The sequence below is a fragment of the Budorcas taxicolor genome, chromosome 4 (genome assembly GCF_023091745.1).
Source record: "Budorcas taxicolor isolate Tak-1 chromosome 4, Takin1.1, whole genome shotgun sequence".
Taxonomy (NCBI): Eukaryota; Metazoa; Chordata; class Mammalia; order Artiodactyla; family Bovidae; genus Budorcas; species Budorcas taxicolor.
In genome coordinates this window covers 88,627,814-88,640,532 of record NC_068913.1, presented here as the reverse complement: position 1 = coordinate 88,640,532, position 12,719 = coordinate 88,627,814, and the positions used below count along the sequence as shown (strand labels likewise).

Here is a 12,719-nt window from a genome sequence, read left to right as displayed (position 1 = left end):
TAAAGAATCTGGCTGCCAATCAGGAGGCACCAGTTCAATCCCTGCGTCAGGAAGATCCCCTGAAGAAGGAGATGGCAACCCACTCCAGTATTCTTTCCTGGAAAATCCCTTGGATGGAGGAGCCTGGCAGGCTACAGTCCATGGGGTCCCAAAAGAGCTGGACATGACTGAGGACTAAAATAGAAGTTGCTGAATGATTATATTAGTTTGTTTTTCCCTAAGTTAATTCTTCAAGAAACAGGGTCTGAATGCCCATGATTTACCAACTCTTAGTCACCTTCAGTTCAGTTCAGTTTAGTTCAGTCGCTCAGTCGTGTCCAACTCTTTGCGACCCCATGAATCGCAGCATGTCAGGCCTCCCTGTCCATCACCAACTCCCAGAGTTCACTCAGACTCACGTCCATCGAGTCCGTGATGCCATCCAGCCATCTCATGCTCTGTCGTCCCCTTCTACTCCTACCCCCAATCCCTCCCAGCATCAGAGTCTTTTCCAATGAGTCAACTCTTCGCATGAGGTGGCCAAAGTACTGGAGCTTCAGCTTTAGCATCATTCCTTCCAAAGAAATCCCAGGGCTGATCTCCTTCAGAATGGACTGGTTGGATCTCCTTGCAGTCCAAGGGACTCTCAAGAGTCTTCTCCAACATCACAGTTCAAAAGCATCAATTCTTTGGCGCTCAGCCTTCTTCACAGTCCAACTCTCACATCCATACATGACCACAGGAAAAACCATAGCCTTGACTAGACGGACCTTAGTCGGCAAAGTAATGTCTCTGCTTTTGAATATGCTATCTAGGTTGGTCATAACTTTTCTTCCAAGGAGTAAGCGTCTTTGAATTTCATGGCTGCAATCACCATCTGCAGTGATTTTGGAGCCCAAAAAGATAAAGTCTAACACTGTTTCCATTGTTTCCCCATCTATTTCCCGTGAAGTGATGGGACTGGATGCCATTACTGATACATAAAAACAATTACTACCCTTGAAAAGGATATAATCTAATGGAGATGGGCATATACTACTATGCCCATCCATGGGCACTACTATGGGCACTACTAACTATAATGCAACAGATTATAAAGCTGCAATTCAATTATATGTACTACGTGCTATGACATTTTTAATAATAGTTTTAAACTTGGATTTGTTGCTCCCCAAATTATAAACTTTATAACATCAATGCTCTTGCTCCTTCTAACCTCCTATCTTGAGGGAATAGAGACTTTTTAACAAGTGCTCTGGCCTACTCTGGTGGGCTAGTGGCTAAGACTCTGCACTCCTAATACAGAGGACCCAGGTTTCATCCCTGGTCAGGGAACTAGAGCCCATGTGCTGTAACTAAAAGATACTGCCTGCCACGACTAAGACCTGGTGCAGCCAAATAGACAAATAATATTTTTTTAAAGTGCACTGAGAGGAAAGGGAGGGTTGGGTGTGGTTTCAGGAGGTTCTCATTCCAATATAGTATAAATTAAATATTACCAAACTATATAAAATTGCTGATCATGTTTTTAGTTAATGGAGAATAAAACCTGAAGAGTTTTCTATTTTACTTAAACTTCAGTGGGATGCTCTCAGAGTTTCCTTTAGGGGTTGGATTTTTTTTGATACTTATTCAGTTAACACATATTTACTGAGTGGCTACTAAATGTCCCAGACTCTTGGTTGGGTACTGTTCCTATGTCTGAGTGGGGAGTATGTTTGATTTGCTTTTGTGTGTGTGTTTTCTTTTTACATAATGCTGTTTTAGGCTACAGTCCTCCTGGCTTTTCTCCTGAACTTCATATTCATACTTCTGTGATGGGGATCCCATTATATGCATCTGTCAACAGGGAGAAAGTGAAAGTGAAAGTTGCTTAGTCGAGTCCGACTCTTTGCGACCCCATGGAATTCCATGGACTCCATGGAATTCTCCAGGCCAGCATACTGGAGTCAGTAGCCTTTCCCCTCTCCCTAAAGAAGATACATGAACCCTAAACACAATACACAAACTCTTTTTATCTGCTTATTCTTAATTTTTCCAGTGATTATTGTCTTAGTAATTGTTACTAAATGGATCAAGTTTAAATTCTCTGTTGAAATCTGACTGTTAAAAGCCTCTGACAAGTGCTTTTGTAAATGTAAGACTCTTTGGGGTATGTAAATAATCAACAATAATTTATTATTGGGATTAATTCATTAATGATCAAAATAATTGGGCACATCTGCACCCCAGTTTACCTTTTATTTAAGCCTTTTACTTTTTTTGCCATTTCTAATTGTATCATTGGGCTTGATGTCATTGATGCTTTCCTATTTTTGACAAGGTGGTATTTGGAAAACATGGAATCTTTTGGAAAAAAAATACTTTTATCAACAAAGTAGATGCTGGTCCTCCACTTACGTTCTCATAACCACTATGTGAGAATCCTTCTGAGCAGTTCTTTCTACTTCCACACCTCTGGTATAAGGTCACAACATTCTTGAATGATGCCATGTTGAGAACCTGCCTCTTCCAATGAGCTGTGGCAGTGGATGCCTTGTAAAGGCTTGATTTGGACAGGTGGCAGTCCCAAATCCTAACCCATCCTTATTACACCAAATGGGGAAGATAGAAGCACTCATTCTGATGCCTGGGGCTATGTATTAAGAGGGCTTTTGACAGTGTCTGTTAGGAGTGGGATGCAAACTGGCATATGGGCAACTGAGAAAAGGAGCATACATTTACATACACAAGTATAGTGTCGTCTGTATCCAAGGAGTCCTGCTTTTTGAAACCGAGTTCTCTCTCTCTCTTTACCTTTCTATGTGTATTTTCTCTTCATTTCTTCTCATTTTTCCTCTTCCTTTCTCTCCTCCGTCCCATCCCTCCCTTCATCCTTCCTTGCCTTTTACTAAAGAAGTAGTACTACCAGTTGCCAATTTTCTAAAAGTTTGGAACTTAGGTTTATAATTTGATATTTTTAATAAAATAAGAAAGCTCTGCTAAAACATGAGCAAACTTTGGGCCAGAATTCAACACTTGTGACTGTACTTAGGAAATAAGGGAAATCTCCATTTTCTCCTAATTCTGCAGGATGTAATAGTCTGCTGTCAAATCATAACTGAACAGAAGAAATACTCCCTTTGGTACATTCACTAAAATAAGAGACATAGAATTCCCTGGAGATCCAGTGGTTAGGATTCCAGGCTTCCATTGCTGGGACCCTGGGTTTGGTCACTGGTCAGGCAATTAAGATCCCACAAGCGTGCCCAAAGGAGTAATAATAATGAAATGAGAGACACAAAATTGACATTTATATCCAGTAGAGGAGCTTGCCCAGGTGGTTTAGTGGTAAAGAATCTACCTGCCAAGCAGGAGACACATGTTCGATCCCTGAGTCGAGAATATCCCCTGGAGACGGAAATGGCAACTCACTCCAGTATTCTTGCCTGGAGAATCCTATGGACAGAGGAGCCTGGTGAGCTACAGTTCATGAAGTCACTTCAGTCGTGCCCTACTCTTTGTGACTGTATGGACTGTCGCCCGCCAGGCTCCTCTGTTCATGAGATTCTCCAGGCAAGAATACTGGAGTGGCTTGCCATGGCCTCCTCCAGGGGATCTTCCCAACCCAGGGGTCGAACCTGTGTCTCCTCTGGCTGCTGTATTGCCCATGAATTCTTTACTACTGAGCCACCAGGGAAAGCCCAGGCTACAGTCTATGGGGTCACAAAGAGCTGGACACAACTTAGTGACTAAACAACAATGAATATCCAGTAGAATTCTTAGCGGTCTAATATTGAACATACTGGTCTAAAAATAGGATTTCTCATAAAAGTATTTAGTGCCGTATATTTTACACAAAATATGAAAAGATACACAGGCCTTGATACATTGTTATACAGAATAATAATGTAGTAACTATATAGTAATCTTCATAGAGTATTCAAGTTATTCATTCAACAAAGATTTGAACACTTGCTCTGAGACAGGGATTTTGTTGAGTACTAAGAATTCAGACAAGGTCCCTTCTTCATGGACCTTGCACCCTTATAGGAAGAAAGATGCGTCATCAAGTACAGAAGTATAGCATGGGCCACAGTAGAAGCCTGTGCAGGGTAAAGAAGAAACAGAGGAAACCAATCATTTGGCAAAAGGACAACAGAATGAAGCATCTCAAGAGAGGCTTAGATGGGAAAGTGTCTACTTGAACTAAATCATCAGAATCACTATGGCTGGACCACAGGAAGTAAGGGAATCAGGTAACCAAAATGAGCCAAAGAGGTCATGTTAAGATACCTCATAGATGGCTTTCATTTCATACTAAGGCTTTTGAAGTTTGTGTTGAGGATCCATTTAAAAATTAAAATCTTTAAGAGATACATTCTTTGTTTCATATTTTAGCACACCCCTCTGCTTGAGATTTTAAGATGAATGGGCAGAAGGAAAATTAGGTGCCTAAGACCAGTTAGGAAATTATTGCTTTAGCCAAGATGGGAGATGAGAGGACTGGACCTAGGACAACAGCAGTGTTGATGAACAGAAGGATGAGATGTGCTAGAAAGATAGTAAGGATATTAATTATGCAGGTTCTCACTCCTAATTGGAGGTAGGAACTGAAGGAAAGACCTCTGGTACAACTTCCAGGTTGCTGGTATATTGATCAGGTGGGATGATCTCTGTTTTTATTCCTGGGATTGGAATAAGAGAAGAGAAGCAGACTTGTTTAACAAGATAATGAATCCAGTGCTTATCAATTATATCAAAAAAAAAGAGAGAGCTCTTACTAGAAATAATCTGAGTCAACTGCTACTTAATCTTAGAATCATTATAACATGTAATAATATAATAATCGTGTGTGATTCTCCTTATGTGCTTCATTTTAACAAACTAAGCATGACTTAATAGCCAACATATCTAATCTCTAAATGTACAATAAAGTAGCATTTGAATTAATGAGGTAAAGTGCTCATTTGTAGATGTAAAATTTGTTTCATAAAAGAGAGCTCTTGCCAGAAATACATTTGAGTCAACTGCTACTTAATCTTAGAATCATTGTAACATTTAATAGTAACTGAGCTGTGATTTTCCTTATGTGCATTTTCATCTTAACAAAGTATGACTGAATAGCCAACTTACCTAATCTCTAAATGTGTAGTAAAGTAGCATTTGAACTGACGAGGTAGACTGCTCATTTGCAGGTGAAATGATTTGTTGACATTAGGCAGTATTTTGGCTTTGCTATAGTTCAAAATAATGATGATATTGAATAGTACCTATCAAGATGCAACTGCTGAAGAAGCAATTGGCTACCCACTCCAATATTCTTGGGCCTTCCTTGTGTCTCAGCTGGTAAAGAAACCACCTGCAATGTGGGAGACCTAGGTTAGATCCCTGGCTTGAGAAGATCCCCTGGAGAAGGGAAAGGCTACCCACTCCAGTATTCTGACCTAGAGAATTCCATAGACTGTATAGTCCATGGAGTGGCCAAGAGTCGGACACGACTGAGCAACTTTCACTTTCATCAAGATGCAAAGCCTATGGTTCTTTATACTTTTTATTCAGAGGCCATATAAATGAAGGCTTAGGCACACAGTCTAGCTGTACAGCCATGTAAAATTGTGCATGAAATTGTCCTTTCAATGTGTATTATAAGCTCATTGAATATTTTCACAGTGTTAGTTCACTTTTATTTATTGAAATATAGTTGGTATAAAATATTATATATTACAGATGTACAGGGCTTCCCAGGTGGTGCTAGCGGTAAAGAATGCGCCTGCCAGTGCAGGAGATGCAAGACACACAGGTTTGATCCCTGGGTCAGGAAGATCCCCTGGAGTAGAAAATGGCAACCCACTCCAGTATTCTTGCTTGGAAAAATTCCATGGACAGAGGAGTCTGGCAGGCGGGTCCATGGGGTCACAAAGAGTCAGACGTAACTGAGTGACTGAATACGTACACATATACATAGGTGTACCGTGTAGTGATTGAGAATTTTTAAATGTTACACTCCATTTATCTTTACTGTGAAACGTGGGCTATATTTCCTGTGTTTTGCAAGGTATCACTGGAGCATACCCTTTTATTTTTTATCGGAGGGTAATTGCTTTACAATGTTGTGTTGTTTTCTACCGTACAACAGCAGGAAACAGCCATAGTGTACACATGTCCTTTCCCTCCTAAGCCTCCCTCCCAGCCCCCCATCCTACCCCTCTAGGTCACCACAGAGCATCAGGCTGAGCTCCCCTTGCTAAACAACAACTCCTACTAGCTATCTGTTTTATACATTGAAATGTGCATGTTTCAATGCCACGCTCTCTCAGTTCATCCCGCCCTCCTCTTCCCACACTGTGCACAAGTCTGTTCTCTGCATCAGTGTCTTTGTTCCCCTGGAGCTTATTTTATACCTGGTAGTTTATACCTCTTCCCTGGAGAAGGACATGGTACCCCACTCCAGTATTCTTGCCTGGAGAATCCCACGGACAGAGGAGCCTGGTGGACTGCAGTCCATGGGGTCTCAAAGAGTCGGACATGACTGAAGCAACTTAGCATGCACACACCCCTTAGTCCTCTTCCCCCTTCCTACTGGTAACTACTATTTTGTCCTCTATATCTGTGAGTCTGTGTCTTTTTTATTTACTAGATAAGTACACTTTTAATGATATTATATACTGTTTGTCTTTCTCTGACTTATTTCGCTTAGCATAGTGCCTCCCAAGTCCATCAGTGTTGCTGCAGTTGGCGAAATTTCTATTTGAATGGCTGAGTACTATTCCATTGTCTATATATGGGCACTTGTTGATAGATGCTTTTTTCTCCATTCATTTGTCGATAGACACCTAGGTTGCTTCCATATCTTAACAATTGTAAGTAATGCTGCTATGAACATTGGGGTGCATATATCCTTTCAAATTAGTGTTCTTGTTTTTTTCAGACATATACACAGGAGTATAATTGCTGAAAGGCCACAAAGAGCCAAAACAATCTTGAGAAAGAAGAACAGAGCTGGATAAATCATGTTTCTCCAATTTAGTTCACTTTTCAATTCATTGAATATAATGGTTTTGCTAACCTTTTCACTTTTTCACGTTGTAACAGTTTTTAAAAATTCTAATTCCGAATACATGTAAGTCATCTAAGATATGGTGTAGTGTGTTTGTCATTTGCAGGGTTTTTTTTTCTTTTTTTAACCCAGAAGAGTTTATGACATTTCTAGATCTTAAAAGATGCTAATATGATGATAGTAAGTTGAACAGATGTGTAAATGAATAGAGTGCATGATAATAGTTTATGGTAACTAAAACTGAGAAAAAATAGTATTAGCTTCCCAGGTGGTTCAGTGGTAAAGAATCCACCTGCCAATGCAGGAGATGCAGGTTTGATCCCTGGGTCGGGAAGAATCTTTGGAGAAGGAAATGGCAACCCACTCCAGTATTCTTGCCTGGTAAAATCCTATGGACAGAGGAGCCTAGCAGGCTAGTGTCCATGGGGTCACAAAAGAATTGGACACAACTTGGTGACTAAACAGCAAGTATTATAATCTGAAAGTTAAGAAGGGGTTCTGATATCAAATCCTTGTTGTACTGTCTAATGACTAAGTGACTTGGCCAAGTGTCCTAAATGATCTGTTTCTCAATCTCCTATACTGAAGAGATTGAAAAAAATAATAACACTTCCCTCACAGAGCATTTGTGATGATTAAATGAGAGAATACCTAGAAAGGAACTTAACATAGTACTGACAGTTCAGAAACGCTAATGATAACGAAGAGAAGAAGGTGGAGGAGGAACATAAGGAGATTTCTGAAGTAGAGATCCAGTAAATTCAGGTTAGCGTATATACTTTTACATTTTCTTACTGCAGTGATTTATTGAGTAAGCATCCTTACTTACGTGTGCCTAGTCACTTGGTCATGTCTGACTCTTTGTGACCCTGTGGACTGTGGCCCGCCAGGCTCCTCTCTCCATGTGGATTCTCCAGGCAAGAATACTGGAGTGGGTTGCCATGCCCCTCTCAAGTGGATCTTCCCAATCCAGGGATCGAACCCAGGTCTCCCACATTGCGGGTCGATTCTTTACTGTCTGAACCACCAGGGAAACCATTTGGTAAAAGGAATTGAATTACTGATCTGTAGTACCTTCTACCTTTCTAGGAATAAATAAAGCTCCTTTCAGTGTGGCAATAATAACATCTGTAAGATAACATGAGTCTCCTCCATAAGACATTTATTGTTAATATGATTATCATTCTCACTTTAGTGGGAAATCTTTTATCATATAGATAAACCAGTAAAGATTATTACACCTGAAAAAAAAAAAAAAAGCTAAACTATGTCAATTAGAGATTCAAAAAAACCACAGTGTTGTATTTCCTTCTGTACTTAGGAATAACTTCCTAGTCCTTGTTCATGTGTCTATAGTTTTCAGCCTCTGACCAATTTTAGAATCACTAAATTAAAGAGATTATGAGCGTTTTCTTATTAGTGCTGCCATGGTAAACATCACATACTTTGCCCAAGTTTTAAAACACTGTTTAGGTTTTTGATCTATACTTGTTATATAGATCTCTGTGGTGGCACAGATGGTAAAGCATCTGCCTACAATGCAGGAGACCCAGGTTCGATCCCTGGGTCTGGCAGATCCCCTGGAGAAGGAAATGGCAACCCACTCCAGTACTCTTGCCTGGAAAATCCTATGGATGGAGGAGCATGGGGTTGCAAAGAGTTGGACACGACTGAGCGACTTCACTTTAGGTTTTTGAAGAAGCGTTTTGGCCCTGAGAGAGATTATGAGGAATTTGGTGTATTTAGCTGAATATTTAATGAAGATAATACTGTTGGATTGGTTAAAATGTTTATTCTGGTTTTTCCATAAGATGTTACAGAAAAAAATAAACAACCTTTTTGGCCAAGCCAATAGTAATATGTTCTAGTAATTAGATTAGTAACTATAAGCATATACAGCTGTTCAAATTCGTATAAACAAAAGTATTGAGATAGTCGACATTTAACACTGTGTAGGTTTACGGTGTACAATGCAGTAATTTGATATACTTTTGTATTGATGTGATTAATGCATTAAAGTTAGTCGTCACATCCTTCACCTCACATGGCTACAGTTTTTCGAGCAGGGGGCTTGGTAAGAACATTTGAGATCTACTCTCTTGGCAACTCTAAGTATATAGTACACTATTGTAAACCACATTCATCCTGCTGGGAAAGAAAAGGAATGGGATTACTGATGAGCCTTTTCTGCATCTCCTCCTACCTCTGCCACCACCAACATCATCAACTTTTCATCTGGTCTGTAGTAGGAAAGGACTCAGTATTCACCTTCTTCTCTGCTTCCACCCTTTGGCACCTACTCCAGCTCCACACAGCAGCCAGAGAGATGATATCATGTCACTCCTCTCTTAATAAAAATAAGAATGCATCCCACTCCCCAGTAAAATTCGTCCTTTTCACAGAGTCCTACCATCGAGACATTACCTGGGAGTATTCTTCCCCCTCCTTCACTCTGCTTCTGCCATATTGGCTTTTTTGTTTTACTAGAAGCACCCCAACTCATTCCTTCCCAGAAACTTTCCCTCTAAATCTTCCATGCAAGGCTCCCCTATCATTTAGGCTCAGCTAAAATACCATCTCTTAAGAAATACCTTTGGTAACCACAGAGTACTTTTTTAAATGAACACATTTTCACTTTGAAGGTTATTTAAAGAAATCATAACTGAGTTTAGGATGTCCCCTTGAGAAATATGCGCTAGCATCTGAAAAATGACAAATTCTTTGTTGACAATTGCTTAGCATTACTTAGTATTTTCCTACAGAATTTCTCTTCTTTCATGGTGCAACTTGGGCACGCACTGTGTTCGTTCCAGCTACCACAACAGAATACCTCACACTGGGTGGCTAATAAGTCACAGAAATTTCTTCCTTACCGTTCTGGAGGCTGGGAAGTCTGACATCAAAGCACTAGCAGATTCAGTGTCTAGGGAGGGCTAGATTTCCTGGTTCACCGCCAACCATCTTCTCACTGTAACTTTACATGGTGCAAGGGTCCAGGGATTGTCTTTAGGGTCTCTAAGAAGGGTCCTGATCCTGTTGTTGAGGGCTCTGCCATAGACCTAATCACTTCCCAAAGACCCCATCTCCTAATACCATCATATTAATGTGCTTACTGTCCTCAGTCACTCAGTTCTGTCCAACTCTTTGCAACCCCAAGGATTGTAGCCCACAAAATCCCATGGACAGAGGAGCGCTGCTGCTACGTCATTTGAGTGGGACACAACTGAAATGACTTAGCAGCAGCGCTCCTCTGTCCATGGGATTTTCCAGGCAAGACTACTGGAGTGGGTTGCCATCTCCTTCTCCAGGGGATTTTCCAGACCCAGGGATTGAACCCCCGTCTCCTGTGTCTCCTGCTTTGTGGGCGGATTTTTTACATGCTGAGCCACTGGGGAATGGGAGTTAGGATTTCAGCATACGAATTTTGGACATGGACATTCCATCCACAGCACTGGCTATTCTAATACAGTTATGACCTGTGCATAGAAAGCAGCCATCTCTTCTCTTAGTGGAGGTAAAGTGCATCTTGTCCAGCAGTCCTGACCTAGTAGTATCAATTCTTAGTCCTGCAATGGCGTTAGGTAGGATGTTTGTTCTATTACTACATCACAATTCACTGAAGACTAATGGGCAACTAAAAAATGCATGTGATATGCTGACTTTTTTCACATACACTCATGGAGAAGTGAGTGATTAAGAAAAATTTCACAAATAGCTAAAAAGTTCATAAAGTGGAATAGACATTCCCAAGGCCACAGTCACCCTCCTGGTGAGTTAAACTAGTATATCTCTTAGAAGCAAGCAGACTTATCTTTTAGAATTGAATAGGTTTAGTTCTGTGCTACACAGCATTCCACAGGGATTATGTATGCATGCCAAATCTTTTCAGTTGTGTCTGACTCCTGCCACGTCATAGACTCTCGCTCGCCAGACTCTTCTGTCCATGGGACTTTCCAGGCAAGAATGTGTGCTAACTGCACAGTCATGTCTGACTTTGCAACCCCATGGACTGTAGCCCACCAGGCTCCTCAGTCCATGGAATTCCCCAGGCAAGAGTACTGGAGTGTGTTGCCATTTCCTTCTCCAGGAGATCTTCCTGACTGAGGGATCAAACCTAAGTCTCCTGCATTTCAGGCAGATTCTTTACCATCTAAGCTACAGGGAAGTCCCAAGAATTGGGACTTTCCCAGTATTCCCAGGCAAGAATACTGAAGTGGATTGCCATGCCCTCCTGGATCTTCCTGACTCAGGGATCTAACCCACATCGCTTATGTCTCGTGGACTGGCAGGCAGATTCTTTACCACTAGCACCACCTGGGAAGCCCATGAGGATTATAACTGGTTAATTGCCATATTTACATGTGTCAAGATCTTTAGGGCACTCCACAGTTCGTTTGAATCTCCAACAAGTGGCCAAATGCCTCGTGAGCTAAACCTTTTAGAAAATAAAACCATACCACGTGCCAGGAAGATTTTATAGAGATACATTTATGGTTCTGACAGCCATATGGAGAAGGTGACTGTATTTCTTGGTTAGTTTTCATTGCGTGATATCCAGTATGAGCAACAAAGCCTGTTGTTCTCTGTATTTTATTGATTCTATTGATACTCTTTCCATAAAAGTTTTTTCATCCATATTTTCCAGATGCCTGCTATAAGCCCTCTGACAAACTCTGTTTCTGCTTGACTATTTCAGCACTTTTATGTAACGGAAAATTTCATAAACACTTGCAAGAAATCTTTGTGCCCTTGGTTGTCCGCTACGTGGATCTCATGGAGTCCTCCATCGCTCAGTCAATTCACAGAGGTTTTGAGCAAGAGACATGGCAGCCTGTCAAGTAGGTATCTTGCAGTAGTGTCCACAGAGCCCCTGTCTCTTCTATCCTGCCCTTATGACTTTACACATGGCCATCTGTAGTTATTGCTTATGGTGGTCCCTTCCCACGTTGTTTGTTTCTTTACAGGAATATCGCCAACAGTCTTCCCAATGTAGCTCTTCCAAAAGTTCCAAGTCTGCCTCTTAATCTTCCACAGATTCCTAGCTTTTCTACTCCTTCGTGGATGGCTTCTTTATATGAGTCCACGTGTGTATCCCTCACTTCTTTCCTGGTGGTGTGTTAGCTGGTGCATGGCCTGGGCTGTGTTCTGTGCAAACGTGTTTAGATTGCATGGCATTTACCATCATTGGTGGAGGAATACTATGTTTTGGTTTTATTTGTTTGAGTTTTTGAAGCTATTAAGCTAAGCTTAGCATATCGATGATACATAATATAGATTTTTTTTTTAAGTACTCCCAGCTTTGATGTTCATATGTGATCTGTGGGGCAGGGTCATTTTGTGCCCTAGGTTGTGACTCTAGTCTAAGTGATACAACCGGAGTTTTCCGTACTCAGGCAAGCAGTGTGGTTAGTGTTGTGTATGTCCAGGATCCTTTGTTGACTCCAGTTGTGTGATTTATCTTGTCTATGTAGAAAAACCTTTGTAAGAATAGTTTTAAGAACACAATCTTTTCCTGCTTTTATCTTAGTCTCACCTTGAAAGAAACAATAATGCTGGTTGCAGAGAAGGGTTTGTCCTTTGTTTCTCAGTACCAGCAAGTCTTCTTTTGTCCTTTCATGTACCATTTGTTGCATCTTGTTATTTTTTAAATAATCTTTATATTATTACAAACCATATTTATTAACTCCAGATTGTCACAAGC

The 12,719-nt window shown here is 40.8% G+C and overlaps 1 protein-coding gene across 1 annotated transcript in view; it reads left to right on the top strand.

Annotated features, from left to right (window-relative positions):
- The window catches only part of CADPS2 (calcium dependent secretion activator 2), a 562,792-nt gene that overhangs the window by 478,372 nt on the left and 71,701 nt on the right, over positions 1-12,719 (top strand). The window contains exons 22-23 of the mRNA XM_052639068.1: positions 11,715-11,856; positions 11,983-12,102. Coding sequence (XP_052495028.1) covers positions 11,715-11,856; positions 11,983-12,102 — 262 coding nt within the window. The remainder of the gene's footprint in view (positions 1-11,714; positions 11,857-11,982; positions 12,103-12,719) is intronic.